The sequence below is a fragment of the Podarcis pityusensis genome (assembly GCF_964106645.2).
Source record: "Podarcis pityusensis genome assembly, chromosome: 9".
NCBI lineage: Eukaryota > Metazoa > Chordata > Lepidosauria > Squamata > Lacertidae > Podarcis > Podarcis pityusensis.
In genome coordinates, this window is record NC_138034.1 from 73,818,343 (window position 1) to 73,840,454 (window position 22,112).

Genomic DNA, 22,112 nt, shown 5'->3' on the forward strand with positions numbered 1-22,112 from the left:
AGGGGAAAGAAAAACGCTTTTAAAAAAAAGGAATGTAAACTGTTCATTCCCGCTGCAGTTCACTTATAAAAGACAGGAAGGCACAAAAACAGGGGGCTACTTCCGCCGTTGCCCCCTTTTGCTCTGGGCTGTCCTCTGCAACTGTAAAAGGTCCAGGACGATGCTCAGAGCAGACATAGGCACATCACAGTTGCATATATAATGTATGCCACTCCCCAAATTTAGGGATTTAGCAAAGATAAAATGGCCCAGAACAAAGAGTGAAGAAGCATGGAAGCAGCAAACAATCCTGGAGAGGAAGTCAACATTTTAGTACAGTGGTACCTTGGGTTAAGAACTTAATTCGTTCTAGAGGTCCGTTCTTAACTCTGAAACGGTTCTTAATCTGAGGCATGCTTTTGCTAATGGGGCCTCCTGCTGCCGCTGGTGCGCGATTTCCATTATTATCCTGGGGCAAAGTTCTTAACCTGGAGCAACCACTTCCTGGTTAGCAGCGTTTGTAACCCGAAGGGTTCAGCATTTGTTTTCTTTGTTGAAAGAATCCTTGGGGAGGTGGAGATGGCAGAGAGAAGCAGCGGTGAATCCTTGGGCTTCTGGTTCTTGTGTCACGGCAGCTTACTGGGAGGGAAAGGGGGTTGGGGTTGTCGCTGTGCAGACACTCTGGCAGAGGAAACCCAGTGCCCCCACTGGTATGCCCACACAGTGATGACCCTCCCTGCCATCTCTCTCCCTAGAAGCCACAGTGACCAGAGACTCCTGATGTGCATGCTGGTTTTTGAAGTACCATATAGTCATTCTTTCCTCTTGCATCTGAGAATCTTCCCCTCCCTTCTTTATACCACCAAAAACAATGACTGGGCTATGATTTGCATTGTCTAAAACCAGAAGTAAGAAGAAATAAAAAAACCCAACAAGGTATGGAAAAGTAAATACAAAGGGTATTGGATTTACTGTCAGTGTGTGGTCAAAGCTGAGGAACAAATATTTTCCCCTCATGCAGTGTTTGTTTAAAACATCTTGCTCTGTATAGTTTTAATCTGCTATTTCATAGCTTTAGGAGACAGATAGCAGAAAATCCCCAGATCTCCAGATGATGAAATGAAATCTGTTTGCTTCTGGTCCCAATTTATTAGCACGTTTAAAGCCTTAAATTGTTTGGGGTGTCTGAAGGCCTGTCTTTTGTACTGGCACACAGCAGCCACCAGGTGAGGACCTGCTGCATGTCCTGCCTTTGAAGGTGCAGAGGACAAGGGCACAGGATTGGTCCTCTTCCATGGAAGCATCCAGGCTGCGGAATTCACTGGCCCAGGTGGTTTGGCAGGGGGTATTTTGGCAACCATTTAAACCAACTTTTGAGGGCTGCACTCTCTCCCTGATTTTATTTTTTGCAGGTTAAATAAGTGGTTTTGCTGCTGAATTGTTTTTTGTTTTATTCCTCATTGTTCTAATATGATATGATGTTTCCATGTTTTGCCTGCAGCGCTGACAGCCCTTTCAAAGATGTGGGGTGTGAATTATTATTGCATAAACAAAACAAAATAAGAGCAACCTGTGGCAGTGTAATATAGAACCCTTTTTCTTCCTGGCCTGTGTCTAGCATGTTGTGTTGCGCTAAACAAGTTTAAGACTGTGGTAGTAGCAGTATCTGCAGGGCCAGCGTGACTGCAAAAGAAAACCAAGCAGGAGATCTGGGGTTGGGGTGGGTACTCCCAAGAGATGCCTCTGGGGAAGTGAGCCTCAGAATTTCTTGGAATTTGAAGCTGAGCTGCACTTCCTGGATTAAGCAAGGCAGGGGCCCTCCAATCCCCTACTCCCTGGGATTATGCAAATTGCAACACAACATCATCTGGTAGGCCAGAGATTCCTCACCCCTGGATTAAGCAATGCAATCTACCTGCTTTTGGGTAGTTTTGAGACCAAGAGTGTTTTGGAGATGAACATATGAACTAGGATCCCACACACCCCATATTGTATTTACTTACAGTGGTACTTCTGAATGCGAATGGAATCCGTTCCAGAGCCCTGTTTGCATCCTGAAGCGAACACAACCCGCATGCACCAGTCGTGATTCACCACTTCTGTGCATGCGTGTGACGTCATTTTGTACGTCTGTGCATGTGGCAAAACCCGGAAGTAACGCGTTCCATTACTTCCGGGTCGCCACAGAGCGTAACCCGAAAATGCTCAACCCAAAGTATGCCTGTACAGTGGTACCTTGGGTTACATACGCTTCAGGTTACAGACTCTGCTAACCCAGAAATAGTACCTTGGGTTAAGAACCCCTTTCGGACAGGGACTGTGTTGTATTTTGCTTGCTCTTCTGATCAAAGGGCAGTAGCTACATAGCATACAGTGGTACCTCGGGTTACAGACGCTTCAGGTTACAGATGCTTCAGGTTACAGACTCCGCTAACCCAGAAATAGTACCTCGGGTTAAGAACTTTGCTTCAGGATAAGAACAGAAATCGTGCTCCGGTGGCGCAGAAGCAGCAGGAGGCCCCATAGGCTAAAGTGGTTCTTCAGGTTAAGAACAGTTTCAGGTTAAGAACGGACCTCCGGAACGAATTAAGTACTTAACCTGAGGTACTACTGTATTTGCAAAAGTTAACCTGGAACTCTCATTTATTTTTTGCTTATGGCCACATCCTAGAGGCAGGCTGACGCAGGCTCGCCTGCCTTCGTCTTGCCCCGAGGCTCTTTGTCAGAATTGTCCGACTCCCCATCCCTAGTGAAACCAAAGATTCATTCTGTGGATAGCCGTGAGCAAGCCTATCAACAGGGGCAGGACAGGGAAATCGGCTACAGAAGAAACAGTAGCACATGTAACTCCCTATCAATCTACTGGTGTGTGGGTACAATGGTGCGTTTTACAGCCACCTTTTATTTGTTATGATGTGTGCACGCTCTCCTCTACGTGCACCTAACTGCTGGTTTTTATGGCACCACAGCAACAACAGACAAAAGTCTGGAGGACCATGCGAGTCCTTCCTCATTCACAAAAGATGCAACACTTGTCAGAGACCTTGCCGCCACCGTGGCTTGTTCCTCCTCGGCTTTTTCTCTGCAAGAAGCCTGCCATGCTGCCTCCTCTGCTTGCCCTTGCTTTCCAGAAGGAACCCATCCAGCTGAGCAAATTCGCCCTCCGTCCCACTCTCGGGATCTTCCCGCAGCCTCGCCTGGCTGGGTGTCGGAGTGGGGAAAGTCAGGCCGACGTCTCGGGTGTGCTTCTTGGTGGCGCTGTTCACAATCTCAAAGTCTCCTGGGGTTCAAAAGAAAGGGATTTGATAGTGGTACGTTCTAAACAGGTTTTATGCATGTAATTCTATTTTAATTCTGCTGGTGTTTAATTGTATTTTAACAATTGATTTTTCAATGTTTACCACAGAGGGCCACACAGTGCAAACTGATTATGGGCTGGCTTGACACGGTCTGCTCTAGACACATTGAAAAAATACGCACATTTGCATAATATAATATATATAATATATGCATTATAAATAAAAGCACACATTCTACTCATGTAAAAACACCAGGCAGGCCCCACAAATAACCCAGAGATGCATTAAATTCTGGAATTAGATCCACACGTGAAACCTGCTCAAAGTTAATAAAACAGAAACAAGATATGAAAAGCAAAGATCCTGACTTTTTTTACTTTTGGTTTCTGAGTCTTTAAAAATATGAGAAATATACAGTATTTTTGGACAGAAACTGGAATGTCTAGGACTTGCAGCAACATCTCCTTCCTTGAGATTCTGAAGGATGCTCAAGCATCAATGAACAGTGTGAAGAGCTATGCAGAATGAAGACTGACACATACACACAGCAAAATCATCAGATATAGTAGCCTAGTGTCAGGGAACTGCCATCAGTGTCCGAGGGAGAGAGCCAGCTCCAGAGGGATCCCAGAGAGCGTCCCGGGAGTGGGAGAGGCAGCCCGTCTTCTGGGGAAGAGAATCAGCATAGCTCCAGTGGAGAAGGGGGGCAGATGGGGGAATCGGCAAGGCGGTCCCATGACTCCTTGCCGGGGATCAGCGGGGAGAGGAAGGGTCCTCCGCTGCCTACGCCCTCCTTGCGCAGAAGGCTTCCGCGCAGGGAGAGTAGGAGGAGACTTGGCGTCAAAGAGCTTCTTTGCTGGAAGAAGTTTAAGAAACGCCCACTGACGGATTCTGCCAGCGATTGAGACAGTCACGGGCAAGTGGCTGCCCGGACAGGAAAGGTTCACTCAGGCAACCCAGCCAGAGGTTGGGACAAGCTTACACACGAGCAACCCCTAGAACCATTACACCTAGCTACAGGATTTATTTCTTCCATGTATTGATTTTGTCACGTGTGCTTCCATGTTCGTTTTCTGAATATACACACTTGCTTTCCCCCCAATATACATTAGTCTGTAGAACAAGAAGCCCTGCACAGAGCCTGGGTCCAATCACTGAACATGTTGCTGAAACCACACAATGGGATCAGAAATTTCAGAAGACCCTTCTAACTCATTTTCCAACGTGCACGGGAATGAGAACAGAATGCTAGACTAGGTGGAGCTCTGGCCTGATGCAGCAGAGGACGCCATATCTTAACAGGGAGAACCTTGATTTAACCCAGGGGTCAGCAAACTTTTTCAGGGGGCCGGTCCACCGTCCCTCAGACCTTGTGGGGGGCTGGACTATATTTTGAGGGGGGGGGGGATGAACGAATTCCTCTGCCCCACAAATAACCCACAGATGCATTTTAAATAAAAGCACACATTCTACTCATGTAAAAACACCAGGCAGGCCCCACAAATAACCCAGAAATGCATTTTAAATAAAAGGACACATTCTACTCATGTAAAAACACTGATTTCCGGACCATCCGCGGACCGGATTTAGAAGGCGACTGGCCGGATCTGGCCCCCGGCCCTTAGTTTGCCTACCCATGCTTTAACCAAACAAAACACACCAAGAACCATGCCTGCCTTATGAAATGTGGAATTCCTGCATCCCTCACCCTGCCTCAGAGAAGGAGGGCTGGAGCACATGTCCTCTTAGGTCCCCTCCAACTCGAAAACTCTTCATTCTGCCAATAATGTATAGACCTGCAGAAAACTGGAGGATGTACATGGCTCCAGTTTCGATAGTGGTGAGGATAGTACACGGTTGTATATAACTGGCCTCCGTTTTTAGATAAGTTTTGTCACAGAACAGAAATCACACAACAGATAAGAGCAAGATTCACATCATCAAATAAGGAGTGAAGCTCCAGCCGTCTGAGCAAGAGAACTGACAATTATTTGCAGTAGTGAGAAAGTTTACGACTGTGCTTGCAAGTGGGGAAAATACCACACAGAACAAGTCAGTTCTCTGACCCAAGATTTATTGCGAGACCAGAGTCAAGAAAGCCCACAGAACGAACAAAGGAACTACCTGCTAGCATCAAAGAAGCCCGTGGAGGGAAGGGGAGTGCCATTTCACCGGAGTTCAACTTGTTATCCGTTTTTTGAAAGGATCTGAGCTGCAAAGATGTGCAGGCGGAGAAAGCTCTGCAAGCACACCTGGCTGACTGAAGTAAGAGCGAGGGACTCTGAAAAGGATCACAACAAAAAGGCAAGAGCGCAGACATGAAGGCAAGAGTCGGGATGAGGGCTGCTCACCTGCCTGGACAGCCTTGTTCAACATCCGCCTGCTCCGCTTGCTACTGAGAGCAGGGCTTGGTCCAAGGGAGCTGCTGATGGTAGAAACGGAATCCGAAGAAATGAAAGAGTCCGTTGCCTAAAGGAAAGAATCAGGCAGATGCATGAAGGTCTCAGAGGACTGCAAGTTCGTTTGTCGGTGTTTGGAAAGGAATCAAATCAGCCAATCTCGCTCACACGCACACGAAGAGCACCACCTTGGCTCTGAGAAACAAGCCAGCTAGCTTTTTAGAACACAATGTCCACATCCACTTCCTTCAGAAATCGTCACTTCTGTGGTCGTGAGGATGGGGCAATTATCCCCCCTGTTCATGGCTTCCAGCTTGGATGAATGTAAGTTGCTTGGTGGGGAAGTATGGAAGGAAAGTTACCGGTCGCCATCTGGGGTGAGACCCCAATATAAGAAACCACTTTGGCATATAAATTAGCAACAACAGGGGACATGATGCCCCCCCTTTTATTATGTCATGTTGAAGTATGACAGGATTATTATTATTATTACAATTACTATTATTATTATTACTACTACTGCTGCTGCTGCTGCTGCTACTACTACTAAAATTTGTATGCCACCCTTTGTTCTGAGATATCATGATGAATCACAGAATAAAACCACAAAGTACGTAACAAAAACAAAACAAAACAAAAAAGCCCATTCCCACAAAAACATTTAAAAGGACGTGGGCTGTTAATCAGCCAAAGGCCTGGTTGAAGAGGAACATTTTCACCCAGTGTCTAAAGATGCACAATGAAGGCACAGCTAAAGACCATTTCACCTGCTGCTTATGAAAGCTAAAGGACAACAAGGCTGACCTTTTCATACTCTTAAATGCAGAGGCCTCAGCTCAGCTGATGCAGTGGAGGAGGAGAAAGACAGAGAGACCCCAATGAAGATTAGCCTGCCTCCGCCCACCTATCTTAGCTGATCTTCAAATTAAAGGCTAGTTGTCACTCTTTCCTTTCACCTGTTTTATGCAGATAATAGATCACAGTATTTTTTTTTTGCTGTGGATTACCCTACAGGTTCCTACGCCACATACTTGGGCTTAGGGCCCTCATGTTTACGGGACTGCTCTGTCCCACGAGACCAGGGCCCTTCAGGATTTAACCTCTTTTTGTCAGGCCTGTAAGACAAAGCTATTCCGCCTGGCCTTTAATTTGAATTGAGCCTGATATTTTATTTCCCTTCTCTTCCCTCCCCCTCCCCTTTTATGAAGATCAACCGCTCTGAGACCCCACAGCTAATTCTCCCCTGGCCTCCTCGCTGGCCCAAGCAGGACTAATTCAGCTAGCTAGCCCTGGTGACTATCTAATGCTTATTAGATGGATTTCCCCTAAATTGATTTCTGAACTTTGAATTTTGTTATTCATGTTTTTATACTGTATTTTATGCTGCTTTTACAATTAAGTGTTTTAAATTTGTTGTTAGCCGCCCTGAGGCCAGTTTTTGAACCGGGAAGGGCGGGGTATAAATAAAAATTAATTATTATTATTTATTATACTTACCTGGGTCTCTTTTCTTTTTGGCTCAGCATGAGCCGTTCTTTGGTATTCTGCTACCCTGTCTTTCCTGCTCCCCTTGGCATACTTCTCTGAGCGCGTCTTCTGGTGTCGGATGGCGCTGTAGAGCTGGGACAGTTTGGGGGACACCTGCACTCTGTCATGCCCAAAGGCCCGGATCAACCTCTCTGTGTCGATCGTGGAAACGGAAACACTTGCCTCCGTCCGAGACGCAGTGTCCGTCTCGGGCTGAGTCACTTCTGAATCGGAGGTGATGTCGGTTAACACAATGGAATCTTTCACAGGCCTCATTTCAGAAGAGGTGTCGCTCAGAATTGCCGAATTCCGATGCTGCTCCATATTTCTATCCATGTGGTAAAGAGCTGTGGCGCTGCCAACTTTATAATGCCTAGATTTTGATAGCCGTGTATTGCTGGTGGCCTCTGGGCTCTCTTCCACCTTTCCTCTGGGGCTATGGATTGCAACTCTACCTTTGTACGCCTTATTTCCTTGGGAACTGATCTTCTTTGACTCTTTTCCCTTTGGTTCCACTTGGACATGGACATCTTCATCCTTGACAGGCACCAGGGTGTGCCTAACCGGGTTTTGCAGAAGCCTGGCTAATCTATCAAGCCGCTCTACCAGAGACAGCTCACTTCTGCTGCTGCCACTCGGACTACGTTGCTGATGCTGCTTCTGACGCTCCAGGTATTTAGCCCAGAGCTCATCTAAACTGCCTGTGAAAGGAGCACTTTGCATCGCTGGGAGATCGGCTACCCGCTTCTCTTTTAAGCTGCTCCTTTGGCTGCTTGGAAGAAGCTGGTCTTTGGACAATTTGTGGCCACTTTTCCTCCCATCAGGCTGTTGTAGTTCCTTACTTGGAGAGCCTCTCTCCAAAGTCTCATTGAACCTCAATTCCTCCAGCACACTGTAATCTGGCTCAAAATTTGGTGGGGAAAACCTCTCCTCTCCTGTTGGCTGGTGTGGAGAGAAAACAGCCTGACCTCTTCTGGATGTTCCGTCGTACTGGAAGATGTCTTTTGAAGGAAGGGCTGGGCGCTCTTGCACTGCATACTGTCCCAAGGCATCATTCCCAGCAAGGAAGTCAATTTCATGCTGCAGAGGCACTGGGTGATGCAGGTAAAACTGAGCAGATCTGAACACTGAATGGGTAGCTGCCACAGATTCCAAGGGATTTGGGACTTTGGGACTTCCTAAAGGGGGAAAGGAAGGGAAAAGAAAATGAAATATTTAAGCTCGGCTGGAAAGAAACAGCTACAATACATGATGGTCCTCATTCTAAATTGACAGTGCTATTCATCAACTCTAGGCGCAGTCTCCTTACATGTTTAGTTTATTTTCTTTTTACCCATTAATTTGGGGATTTGTATGCTGCCTTTCAAAACAGGACTCTGCCAAGGTGAGATACAATTAGAAGAATGTGTCAAAGCGTACCTTGAAAAAAGTAACTTTAAAAACAACTGTGCTTAAGGCGGCCAACAAAAATAATACAAATTATACAAAAAAAGAAGATAAATATAATGAAAAAGCATCAATACAAAATGAAAAACATAAACACAAGGGAAGTGAAACAAATAAAATTAATAAGCACAACGGTTAAAATCCATTTCAATGCACTTCCAAGTCCGTTTATGGGCCAGAGCAATAATAACAGTAATAAATGGAGTTGTATAAATGAACTCAGAGAAGACTAGTTTCTCTGTGCAAGCAGTTGTCTACTCCTCTGCTAGACCAACAACAAAAGTAATTGCTTATGCCTAGGCTAGTGGAATCTTGTCAGGGAAATAAAACGGTAGCACAAACTCTTTCCTCAAGCTGAAAATAAGGCTGTGCAAAATGGACGGCTGCCTGCATTTATTCGGGCTATTGAATTTAGATTATCTAGTTATAGGCTGGGTCCCCCCCCCCCTTCTCTGGCAGAACACACAGCTCTCCACACACACCCTCGCCTGAGGCATGAACATTTTTTAATGTGCTCATCTCCCCAACGTTCTTCTGTCCTCCCTTCCTTCTAATACTAACATTTCAAGAGTTCTGTATGTCACTCCATGGCAAGAGCTGATCAAAGGCAAGAATTCTCCTTCGGCTTCTGAGCATGTTGCCGCACTGAGATTTTTTAATGTGGAAACGCAGCCAGTTACGAACCTATAAAGTTTGCATGGAAAAGCTCATATATTCTGTCCACACTCTCCCTAAAATACTACGTTGTTCTGCTCTAATTCTTTTGGCATTTGCAGATTCTGTTTAACACCTTTCTTTCCTTCCTTCGGCAGTGAGAGAAACTTTGGCTGGCTCGTTCTGCACTGCCAGAGGATACTGAGTGAAAGAGCACAAAGAGAAGACCAGGTTTCTGGGTTCAGTTATGTTGCCAAGCAGTGGGTCCAGAACAGAAGCATTGGTTTAAGGCAGTGGTTCCCAATTGGTGGTCCATGGACCCCAGGGAGTTTGCCTAACACACCCGGCGGGTCTGTGGCACCATTCACATAACAAAAACTACCATAGAGATTGTAATGGTTCTAGGGGTTGCTCGTGTTGGGATACTGCCAGGGAGACAAAGTCCATCATGGCCCCAAGCCGTCTGCCGGACGATCCATCGATCTCCCATAGGCATGCAGTATCAGCAATTAGCGACATGAGTTTCTAGAAGATTTCTTGCCACATTCCAGAGCTCATGCACACTCTATCAGCAGATAATGCACAGCCAAAAGTTGCACTCAGGAGAGCATTATTTACAAGTTTATTCAGCGTTGATCAGAACACAGAAAAACATGACTGCCTGCTTTAGTGTCTACGACACAGAGAGAGAAAACGAAAGCAACAGAAAACATAAACATCCTGTGAACAGGAAATACGCAGACTCTGTGACTCACAGCCTGCTCCCTTTTAAGGTGGAACGGAAATATCCTAACAGCTCGTGCGTAAGCTTGTCCCAACCTCTGGCTGGGTTGCCTGAGTGAACCTTTCCTGTCCGGGCAGCCACTCGCCCGTGACTGTCTCAATCACTGGCAGAATCCGTCAGTGGGCGTTTCTTAAACTTCTTCCAGCAAAGAAGCTCTTTGACGCCAAGTCTCCTCCTACTCTCCCTGCGCGGAAGCCTTCTGCGCAAGGAGGGCGTAGGCAGCGGAGGACCCTTCCTCTCCCCGCTGGTCCCCGGCAAGGAGTCATGGGACCGCCTCGCCGATTCCACCATCTGCCCCCCTTCTCCACTGGAGCTACGTTGATTCTCTTCCCCAGAAGACGGGCTGCATCTCCCACTCCCGGGACGCTCTCCGGGAGCCCTTTGGAGCTTGCTCTCTCCCTCGGACACTGATGGCAGTTCCCTGACAGAGATATTGAAAATTTCAAAAGTAGGAGATCCATGGCCACAAATGGGAACAGCAAGCACCACACTCACATATATAAAAACAGTTTGTAACTTTTTCTAAGTCTGATTTCTGGGCCAGAGGTGTGTACGATCTTCCTGGAGGTTACAGTTGGGGGAAGGAAGGGTTAACCATTTACTGCCCGCCCCCCATTAAAAAGACTAATTGTGGCTCGAGGTGTTTTTCCATGGATCACAGCATCTAATCATTTTTCCCTTCGTTTTCAGAAATCATCTTCATCCACAATCTTTTGCTGGTGAATAAAAAAGAGCATCCTTTTCATGCCATCCTAAAACTATCCTCCGGTACTGCTGCTCTGAACTGCTGTTCTGTTACTTTTGTGATTGTGTGATTTTGTAATTTTAGTTTAATATTTTAATGATACAGTGATACCTTGGTTCTCGAACTTAATCCGTTCCGGGAGTCTGTTCGACTCCCGAAACCATTCGAAAACCAAGGCGCGGCTTCCGATTGGCTGCAGGAACTTCCTGCACTCAAGCGAAAGCCGCGTCAGACGTTCGGCTTCCAAAAAACGTTTGCAAACTGGAACACTTACTTCCTGGTTTGGGAGCCGATTTGTTCAGGAGCCAAGCCATTCGAGAACTGAGGTACCACTGTAGTGTGTTTTTGTTTTCAACCAAGATATTTTTCTAGCTCCCCCGGAAGCATTTGGTGAAGGGCAGATTATAGCAACAGCAACAAGTTATTTCAACTCCCATAGCAAAACAATCATTCTTGGGACACTCCGGAGCTAGCACAATACATAAGAGGCTTCCAAACTGTAATATTCAGATGCCACAAAAGCAGCTCTTGTTCCACCTTCAGAGATATAAAAGAATAGTCACCTTTGACACCTTCCTGTGCTCCTGCATCTTCTCCTGTCCAAGCCTCCTTAGGAATAGCCCTTTTACTATAGATGCCCTCTCTGTGCTTGATAGCTACAGGACTTGGTGGAATCTCATCCCCTGAGCCAAGTGCCTGTGCTAGAAATTTTGGAGGGGTGGCATCGTTTGATCCTGTTAGGAGACAGAGAGTGGGGAGACCAATATATATGTATATATGAGAAAGAGGACTGGGAAAGAAAAAGTACATTAAAAAAAAAGACACAGAGAAAATAAACATCCTAGAGCAGCATGTTTCTGTGTTGTAACAGTTCTAAAGTCTACAACGGAAGCCGATTTATATTCTGGGTCAACAGCACTTGGTCACCTAACATTTTCCCAATTAAACGAGACATATCCCAACTCTATCAGTTAATTTAGTTCTTTTTAAAAATGGATGTATGCTTTCTAGGATTACAAGCATCCTCGTTACTGAACTCCACTGCGGTCTTGGATGGATGCTACAACAAGGTCCCCTATGTAGACAGACTTCGCGTCTGTGGTCAACCTCAGGTGGAAGAGATCATTCATTATCTGTTAGCCTGCCTCTTATTTAGAGATCCAAGAGACGGCTTTTTGAAACCTCTGTTCACACAAGCAAACAGGTACACCCTGGCAGAAACGGTTGGGTTTCTTTTGAGTGAAAATAATAGCTTCATAACACACAGGAAAATGAGTTAGATTGAATCACTTCAAGTTGTGGTGATTCAGAGGTTTAATCTGAAATCAAGCTAGATGGTGTCTCTGGTATCTTCTCTCTCATACTTCAGGGATGTTGGCTTATACTATGGATGAATGTTCTGTATTATTTGCTAGAGGTTTGTCATGACTTTCAGCTAGAACAATAAACTTACAAACTGAACATTACAGAACTACGTTCACAGAGTTCCAACCACTAGCTAGGTCTTCTTGGTTCCGGTTCCAACCAAACAGGATAGGCAAACAACAGAACCTAAAAGCATGTGAGGTCTAATTCTGACCAGTTCATCTTTTCCATCAGGGAGAAGCTCAAAGCTATTGCCTGCTTTGAGGAAGAAAGACTAATAAATTCATGCCAGTCTTGTGATTGAACTTAACAAATAAGAAGCACCGTCCAACACCTTAGAAAGATGGTCCAAATGAGAAGGAATCTGTTTCCCATTCAGTGGCAGGACTCAGCATTATTCAGAACTACTTTACAGGTCAAGTAGTAATAAAGGCAAGCATGCCTCTGAGTATGTACAGAGTACAGGTTAACTAAGCTCTTGTACAAATACAGGCAATGCAAACATTTTGGGTATCTGTTTAAACTGAACATTGAACTGCTTCCCAGAATACTTCACTGATACCTTACCTAAAGATAAAAACACATAGAAAACTGGAACAAAAGAGGGAAACACTGCTGGAGGGAGAGAAAGAACTGGAATGATGCAGCAGTTCAAAGCAGAACCAGGAAAATTAAAAACATCTGGGGCCCACCAACATTGGTAGAAAGAAATCGTGCTGCCTTTCTAGCTACTAAATTGTTCCCCCTGTCATTCAAATCTAAAAAGCCATTTCAAACCAAAAGGCAAAGCTTAAATGAAGCACGCATACGAGTTCTGTTTCTGCTCGACAACTGTTGTAAATCTAGACTATTGCAGCTCAACTCTATTCAACAAATTTAAACACAGCACAACAAACTGCTTACGCTCTTGCATTTTATGCAAAGTCAGTTCCTTGGCTCTGCTGAGAACAGCCATGGTACTGAGCAGCTTAGATAAAAGTTTGGAGCAACAGGAAATACCTGAGTGGGAGCTCTCCATGGTAGTCTCTGATCGGACCCGTGAGAGTCTGAGGGTTTCTTTTGGACAGGGAACGTAGTACATCTCTGAGCTCCCAGGTGGTTTATATGGCAGCAACCTTGGCGTACCTGCAGGCATGGAAAGCAAGGTGGACAAGACAAGGACGCAAACTTAGCACCAAATGCGATACTACTTTAACCTTATAATCTGTTGGCATAGCTAGGATCCTAAACGTATACACTTCGGTCCATGTAAAGGTCTGCAAGGAACAAGGCTCTCACCTGCCTTGTATGACTTTTCCATCCCACAGAAAATGTGGCAGTGGATTCACAAGCTAAACTGGTAGATTTACTCAAATATCCCTCAAGGAGAAAGTAGGTCTCACAACTGAGAGGGGATAATATATAATATGAACAAGGCTGCCTTGCTCATTAGGCATAGCTCTTCAGATCAAAGGACAGTAAATTAAACTTCTCACCAGCCTGCCTGTTCAAAACTGAGATGTGGCTCATGGGAGCAGCTGCAGAACCCAGCATTTCATGACTCTTTCGATGAGAAGGTCTCAGAGCTTCCACGTCACCGCTGTCATTGCTAACAAATATCTCTGCAGAATAGGTTGCCCTCTCAGGGCTTTCTGTTGTTATCTGAGTGATGGCATCCGACGACATCTTTTCCGTTTGGGAAGAGGCCGTGGTTTTTAAGTTCTCTTCGGGACTCTGCCAATACGAACCTGGTATTCTCGTGCTTCCTCGGTCTGTAACTGGGAAAATCTGCCTGATCTCCAGAGGCTCCTGACTTGGGGCTGGTTTTGCTACAACTGGAACATGGGAATGCTTAAAGTGGGAATCTGGTGTAGGTGACCTTGGAAAGTATGCAGAATCCTGGGTGACTGTGAAACGTTCTGTGGGTTTCAAATTAGAGGTCTCTTCTAACGAATGACTCGGATCATTTAAAGTTGCTGGATGAGGGTCGCTTTTAAATCCACCAACTCGTCTCTTTTCAGCACCAGCATCTATTAAACTAGGAAGAGGCAATTCCACATGCTTTGGAGAGAGGGTCATATGGACACCAGACAGGGCTTTCCGGGTTGGTGATGAAGGAGAGACTGGAATGGTCGTTGAAATGTGATCTGGAGAGGAAGCGGATAACAGGCTGCTGCTTCCAGTGTCCATGGCTTCAGCCCTGCATAAATATTGATCAGAGGCAGATTTGCTCTCTTTTGTCAACGTACTTTCCCTGCCTGGAGGAAAGTGTGGCTTAGGAATACCAGCAAAGCTTCTCGAGACATCTTGAGAAGCATCCTCTGCCTTTTGTTGAGGTGGGTTGACGGGACGGAGAGGATCACCCATAGTTTCTCCTGGGTTAAATTTATTATCAGAAGTGTTAACTGAAGGCCTGTCGTATCTATTTAGCCCAGTAAAGCCTTGGTAAGCAGCCTGGGTTTCTTCCCGATTCTCTGTAACTGAGCGGACCTTTTGATCAGTGCAAATCGGCTGGGAGTTCTCCATAGAGGCAGAACTCTTTTCCTGAGGATATGCCTCCTTGCTGACAACCATGGGCACATGACGATGGCTGTCTCCACCTGGACGAAATTCAACACTCTTATCTGGCGCATGAACGGCTGTCATGCTTGCAGAAGCGCAGGGTTGAGAAGTTCCCACTTGCAGCTTACTAGACTCCAGCTGTTCACTGCCAATCGACTGGGTTTCCAAAGGAATGGCTTCAGGAATGCTGGCACAGGGCACCCGGGAAGACGATGTCCTTTTACGGGATGCAAAAGTAATGGATGTAATTTGTTTGGCAGATTCTGTAGAAGAGGTGTCCGCAGCCAATTTTGCCTGTGCTGAGGCACTCGCTTCTTTTCCTGTGGCTGCCTTGGTGGTACCTGTCAGCCCCTTCAGACTTGTGTCTGTTGCGATAGGCAAGGGAGTGTGAACATTGTGGCTGGAGTCTGAGAGATTTTCTGAGTGTGCCCGCGGCTGGTCACTGAAATGACTTTGGTCACTGGTCAAAGACGTAATCTCAGAGTCATCCGGAAGGGCACGGTCAGTTCCACATACCACCCTAGGCTGGGCTGCACTTACTACAGGCCATTCAGCTAGTTGGGAGTCTTGTATCCGAATGTCCTTTTGCAGCTCACTGTCACTTGAAGTTTTTGAGAGTTCTGTGTCTGTCTTCAGAATAGAACTGCAGCTAGAAATTCTTTCATAGCTGTTTCCCCGCAGCCCATCCTGTCAAGAATCCGAGACAACAGAAAGTACATACTTTAATAGTAGAGATCCACAACAGCAAAATCAGTTCAACAAATTAACGTAAATATTTTTATATTTGATCTGTCACAATCAATGGGGCAGAGATAAAACCAATGAATCTTGCATGTACAAACAACTGCCAAATTAAGAAGATCAGAGGACTTTGTCTTAAAGAAGGCTTCCTAATCTAAACCTCAACAAATCTTTAACTTTAAAGAATAGAAAAGGAAGTGGACCAAATCTCTTGCCTTAAAGTCCCAACTTGGTGTCAGACTGCCTCCAAACGTGCCAAGATGTCACCATGGACAGAGAGAGTCAAAGTGAGCCCTGATTTAGTGGCACATATAAACTAGGGATGGAGTTTAACAACCCAAATCAGAAAAATATGACTACACAGGCACAAGTTGTGAAGGCACCAGTGCTATCCCACCACTTCCTTCTGACACTTCTAACAAATTTCTATCACTTAGATCTTGCATTTAAAAATAAAAGCATTTTCAAGGCTGCTTGCAAAGTTCAAACATCATAAACCCATCAAGATCAAAGAACAAGCAATGAATAGACATCAGTAGAAAAATCTAACAAATCAAAAGAACAGGGAAGTTTGTCATTAAGAACCTTTTGGAATAACAATACAGTTAGCCTACAAATTAGCCTTCAACAATTTTATTCTGAGATCTTGCGTTGAAGGGCAATGTTGTTGTTGTTGTTGTTGTTGTTGTTGTTGTTGTTGTTGTTGTTGTTGTTGTTGGATAACGTTCTGGGAATTGTGCCTAAAGCCAAAAGTTGCATATAGTCAAAACCCATTAGATTCAATGGCAGGTGGGATTGCCAAAGTCATTCTTCCTAGAACTACTTTCCTCCCCTCCTTTTGTTTTTAATTTTACCTTTTTTAATTTGCCATGTCCATCATGCTGAATGCACACAAGTTGAAGCCTACTGTAGTCCCACCCACCCCTCCCACTTTCACATCTAAAAATGTGGCGGCTTGGTGGATTTCCCCAGGGAGAAAATTGCACAACTGCAGTATCACCACCCAAATGTGCATTGTTCTCAGCAGAATGGAATTTATGAAAAGACTGATCTGCCTGATGCACAAAGTAGGTCTACGTTCTTGCAATCAGCACAATAAAAATGTAAAGGTTTTATTAAACGTCAGTTAAAGGCAACATTTAATTCTACACTTTACTGATAGGTGGTTTATTTCCAGAGGCACCTGTGGATGGCTTCACAGAGGCAGGCAATTTCTAATCTAGATTTGAAGACTATTTCCAACAGCTCCGGTGTCACCCAGTTTAATCTGTTTACTGAAATGCCAATCTAAATAATGCATGGGCAAAAGAGAACGGCGTAAGCTTTGAACTCCACTAGGCTCTCTTCCTAAAAAGGAATAAAGAAAACCCCTGGCATGTGAGGTTTGCAGCTTTACTGAAACAAAGCACACTTTTGGGCATGCTACGGATGAAGATTGCCCATTAAAATAGAATAAAAATTCTCATCTTTTCTGCAGTTAACATCAAGTCTTTTGTGAGCCAGAGAGAGAAATTATAAAAGCTGCCATTATTCCTTTGGAGGCAGCAATACAATAAATGCAAAGAGATATCCTCTTGTTTACCTGATGTAGTAAAAACAACTTATTTGGCACAAGTAAAAACAAAGAACAAAAAACACCAGCCTGCTTCAGTAAGAAAGGCTGAAACAAAACACGTCTTTTCAGAGCAAAGATCACACAGCAAACTGTCAGTCAAACAAACAAACAAGGAACCTCTTTCAGATGCATGCAGAAAATTCAGCAACTCCAGCTTCCTGAAAATTGTTTCTTGGAAGCAATTAGAGAAAAACAGTATTCAGGTGCATTACTCAACGCTTCAAAACATGCTGCAAAGCCTCACCTCACCCCCACGTCAGCACCAGAGGCAGAGGCATTGTTCTCTTACGCTGGGAACAGACAAGACAAACAGGTACAAAATCAACAGGCATTTATATCTATGAGTTATTCAAGAACGCAAAGCCAAGATGCTGCTGGCATTAAGGAGTTCTTTAATACAAAAGGTCTCCCTACTCCTCACCACCACTGCTGCACCCCCAACGTCAAGAGGCACAGTCGCTTCTCACATTACTTTGTCATACATGTCTATCAAAGACATGGGCAGGACTGAAAATGACTGGATAAGGTGCATGTTTGAACTTTTGAATAATCAGATGCAGACCTCAAATGTGCTTTCTAAAAAATATTCAAGAAACAAGCCAGCAGAAGCATCCCTGAGATGAATTATTATTATTATTATTATTATTATTATTACTGTTATTACCCAGCACGATAAAACATCAAACATTAAAAACTTCCCTTTAAAGGGAAGTTTTCATAACTAACCACAATAAAACTGCAATGTAAAAAGGTAAATAATACTTTATTATTTATACCCCGCCCATCTGACTGGGTTTCCACAGGCACTCTGGGCGGTTGTCAACTGAATATTAAAAACAGAATAAAACATCACACATTAAAAACTTCCCTAAACAGGGCTGCCTTCAGATGTCTTCTAAAAGTCAGATAGTTATTTATTTCCTTGACACCTGATGGGAGGGCGTTCCACAGGGCGGGCGCCACCACCGAGAAGGCCCTCTGCCTGGTTCCCTGTAACTTCACATCTGTCAATGAGGGTATCAGCAGAAGACCCTCAGAGGAGGAGGCTGGACAATGAAGGTGGAGACACTCCTTCGGGTATATGGAAGGCCAGGAAATCTGTAAAGTTATTGTTTGAGAGCAAGCTGTATGAGTAACCCTGAAAGCACGTATGGAGGTGGGATATGCCCTAGGCAGCCACTTGAGGCTCATTCCATTTCTTCTGAAGGGGATTCCTGCATTCCATGGGGTTGGTCCCTTCTAACTCTACAATTCTATGATTCTATGCCAACACCTGGGAATAAGGTCAAGGCTGTCCTGCCCACTCTGGACAATATATATTCCATAGTGGCGGAAGTTTCATAAGCAGGCAAACTAGCATTTGAAAGGTAGGGGTGGGTGTGCATTTCCTCGGGATCCGTGGTCAGGAGCTGTTTCCCAGTGGTGGGTGGGGCAAAACCTATAAACACACACAAAAGCTATACATACACAGAGTTACACAAAACACACCACAAAGCTAATTCATGCAGATTGGCTGGGGGCGGGGATATTTTTATCCCCATCATGGCAATGAGGAGGCCCCTCTTTGCTCCTTAGCTCATTGGTGAGCATCAGCTGAGAAGAAGGAGGCCCAGTAAAAGGCCAATTTAGGGGAGCGTGTACAGGGTGCAGAGCCTTATATAAAAGGATGTCACATAGAGGAGGGAGAAAGGTTGTTTTCTACTGCTCCAGAGAAGCGGACACGGAGCAATGGATCCAAACTACAAGAAAGAAGATTCCACCTAAACATTAGGAAGAACTTCCTGACAGTAAGAGCTGTTTGACAGTGGAATTTGCTGCCAAGGAGTGTGGTGGAGTCTCCTTCTTTGGAGGTCTTTAAGCAGAGGCTTGACAACCATATGTCAGGAGTGCTCTGATGGTGTTTCCTGCTTGGCAGGGGGTTGGACTCGATGGCCCTTGTGGTCTCTTCCAACTCTATGATTCTATGATTCTATATATAAAAAAAGGGTGTGCGGCCAGGGATGTCGCAACTACAATTTAGAATGGAGTGCGAGAAGCAGAGGGGCGCTGAATTGCTGCGTCGCACAAGGCGCCACGGACATTGGAGACCCCAAGATCCGCCACTGGCCCAGTTTTCTTCCCCATTGCTGCATGCTGGGTGGGGGAAGGGAAATCAGTGTGACATGAAGGTGTTGAAAATCAGGTCTTCTGCATAGGTCCTCTGATGACAGAGGGCACAGGTTTCATACCCATTGCAGCAAGATAGGGAAGGATTTTTTTTATGTCATTTCAACAATTTGTAAGCTGCTTAATTACAGTCATCTCTAGGCAGTGTGTAGGAGACTTAATATAATAAAACTAAGAATGGGTAAAAACTTTAATTATATTATTTATTATCAACTGGCAGTGTGGAAGTGAATGGTTACTGGCATCTGGCATTATATATGGCGATTCATCAGAATCAATGTCTTATCATTTCTGGCAATACTCCATAATGGAAGCCAAGCTGGGATGGAAAGAGGAAATGATCATTGGTGACTATGACACCAGCTGTGTGAACTTGCCCTCAAAATGTGGGGCAGATTACTACGGCTCCTTTGGATTTTGAGTATATTAAGGAAAGCAGGTATTCAGCTACGCAAGTCTCACTTATTTCCTGTTTATGCTTTTCAATTGACAACATACAATCTATTGTCTGGTTTTCATAACTAACTACAATAAAACTGCAATGTAAAAAGTTAAAGGGACCCCTGACCGTTAGGTCCAGTCGTGCCCGACTCTGGAGTTGCGGCGCTCATCTCGCTTTACTGGCTGAGGGAGCCGGCATACAGCTTCCAGGTCATGTGGCCAGCATGACTAAGCCGCTTCTGGAGAACCAGAGCAGCACACGGAAACACCGTTTACCTTCCCGCCAGAGTGGTACCTATTTATCTACTTGCACTTCGTGCTTTCGAACTACTAGGTTGGCAGGAGCAGGGACAGAGCAATGAGAGCTCACCCTTTCACAGGGATTCGAACCGCTAACCTTCTGATCAGCAAGCCCTAGGCTCCGTGACCCACAGCGCCACCTGCATTCCTAAACTGCAATGTAAGATGTACTAATTACAGTACAACAAAAAACTAAAAATGTGTCTGCGCATGCATGCATGCACACGCATGAATGCATACATACAACAAGCCTAATGTCAGTTTCACTGCCGAGATAAAGATAAAACACTAGATCCTCACCGACAGGGATCTGACAGGAGTCCTTGCAGATAGAAAGTCTGTATGTGTGTCACACAAACACTAATGATCTGCTGCTAATAAATAGACAATAGGCCAAATTTGCTTGTAATACTGAGTTACCGTATTTTTCGCCCTATAGGACACACTTTTCCCCCTCCAAAAATGAAGGGGAAATGTGTGTGCATCCTATGGGGCGAATGCAGGCTTCGCGCTGGGCTCCCTAGGCTTGCGGATAGCAAGCTGTTCTGGGGGCTGGGGTCGGGGGAAGCTCAGGCTTCCCCAGCGCCTGGGGGGGGGGGAAATAAATTGTTTTTTTCTTTATTTCCCCCCCCCCAAAAAAAAACTAAGTGCGTCCTATGGGGCGAAAAATACGGTACGTTTTAGCGCTACATGGATGAGTCCATGCCAAACATCAAGCTTGTGTTCTTCCCCTCCTTCTACCATGTGGCCAGCATGACAACTTTAGCAAAGTTTAGTTTCACTCTAGCAGAATCCCTGCTTAGCATTATGCTTGAACCAGGAGCCCCAATTTAAAACAAGCTGTGTTAAGTTTCATAACAAGACAACTTCACACCTGGCTTGAACTTGGCTTGTTATCTGTTTTATTTAGGGAACTTGTATACAGCTTCACATCTCAGAAAAACCTCTAAGCGGTTCACAAATATTTCAAGCAAAACAGAAACAAATTAAATGCAATAAAATACTGCAGATATAGATTTTTTTTAAAAAAAACCATGAATACATTAGAAGAATTCCATCATTAAAATAGCACAGTCAGCGACAGAACAGAGTAACCATCCTTGTTATGAATCTGATTAGCTTAAACTAGGTTCCTTGCTTCAAACATAATGCTAAGCTGGGAGTCTGTAAAAGTGAGACTAAACTCTACCCAAGTCTTCCTCCTGGCCATACTCTTCCATGTCTCATCCTCACAACACTAAACCATGGTTCAGAATGTATGCGTGCACACTGCCCATAACACTAACAGCTGAAGCTGTGCTAGCTATGGTACAACCAAGCTGCATATTCAGCTCACACCAGAAGGGCTATAGTTGGGTGGCAGAGTGCATGTTTTGCATGCAAAGTCTCTGCTTCAGTCCCCGTAACATCCAGAAAAGACCAGACTTCTCAAAACAGACATTCTGACTTGAACTGCAGTCAAGAAGAGCTAGCCTTCCAAATGCGGGGCACATACTGGAAAAGGTGACCTCCATAATATGCATATTATAAATGTTTTAACCAGTCATCCAGTTTCCAAAAATCCCAGGCTATGTGGAAATGCTATTAAAAGGTCACCAGGACTGTGCACATGGTAAAACCACACCACTGGGAAGAAATTATTGCTTCCACATTATTGTTCCAATTAGTGCAACACTTTTTTTTTTTATTCAGCAGTTGTAAGATGCTTGTCCACAAGCCAAAGCTTGTAATTCTGTCCTAACCCTACAATGCTACCTAAATCTGCCTCCTGGTTTCCCCTGGTTCCTTCTTACCTTAACATTTCCAGCTTTCCTGGCACTCAAAAGCTGCATTCTCTTGATCTCTTCTATCATCCGCCGGTCTTCCTCGTTTAGATCAGCCTCGGCGTCTGCAGGTTGAAGAGTCAGCTTCAGTTTCACCCAGGCTGCCAGAGAGATCACAGAAAATGAGAGTAGAAGTTGCTAATGTGTTGGCAGGTGGTCCACGTTCTATTAAGGTAACTGCTATGGACACACAAACCAAGAACGGTTATTAAACAGGGAGTTTGAAAGACAGCAATAGTAACGTATGTTCTGCTAAAATTTTGCAGGATTGATTTCTGATTAGACTG

General features: G+C 44.8%; 1 protein-coding gene and 1 long non-coding RNA gene across 3 annotated transcripts in view; one reads left to right on the plus strand and one right to left on the minus strand.

The window, feature by feature from the left end:
• Nucleotides 1-22,112, minus strand: part of ALMS1 (ALMS1 centrosome and basal body associated protein) — a 69,979-nt gene that overhangs the window by 13,533 nt on the left and 34,334 nt on the right. For both annotated transcript variants that reach the window (XM_081020611.1, XM_081020610.1), the window contains exons 8-14: nucleotides 21,796-21,926; nucleotides 13,674-15,426; nucleotides 13,198-13,323; nucleotides 11,397-11,567; nucleotides 7,175-8,382; nucleotides 5,630-5,747; nucleotides 3,023-3,259 (exon numbers count right to left, since the gene is read on the minus strand). In XM_081020611.1, coding sequence (XP_080876737.1) covers nucleotides 3,023-3,259; nucleotides 5,630-5,747; nucleotides 7,175-8,382; nucleotides 11,397-11,567; nucleotides 13,198-13,323; nucleotides 13,674-15,426; nucleotides 21,796-21,926 — 3,744 coding nt within the window. The remainder of the gene's footprint in view (nucleotides 1-3,022; nucleotides 3,260-5,629; nucleotides 5,748-7,174; nucleotides 8,383-11,396; nucleotides 11,568-13,197; nucleotides 13,324-13,673; nucleotides 15,427-21,795; nucleotides 21,927-22,112) is intronic.
• Nucleotides 3-2,884, plus strand: LOC308485479. The gene is made up of 3 exons (XR_013990552.1): nucleotides 3-1,591; nucleotides 1,643-2,011; nucleotides 2,780-2,884. It is a non-coding gene; the product is annotated as an uncharacterized lncRNA (long non-coding RNA).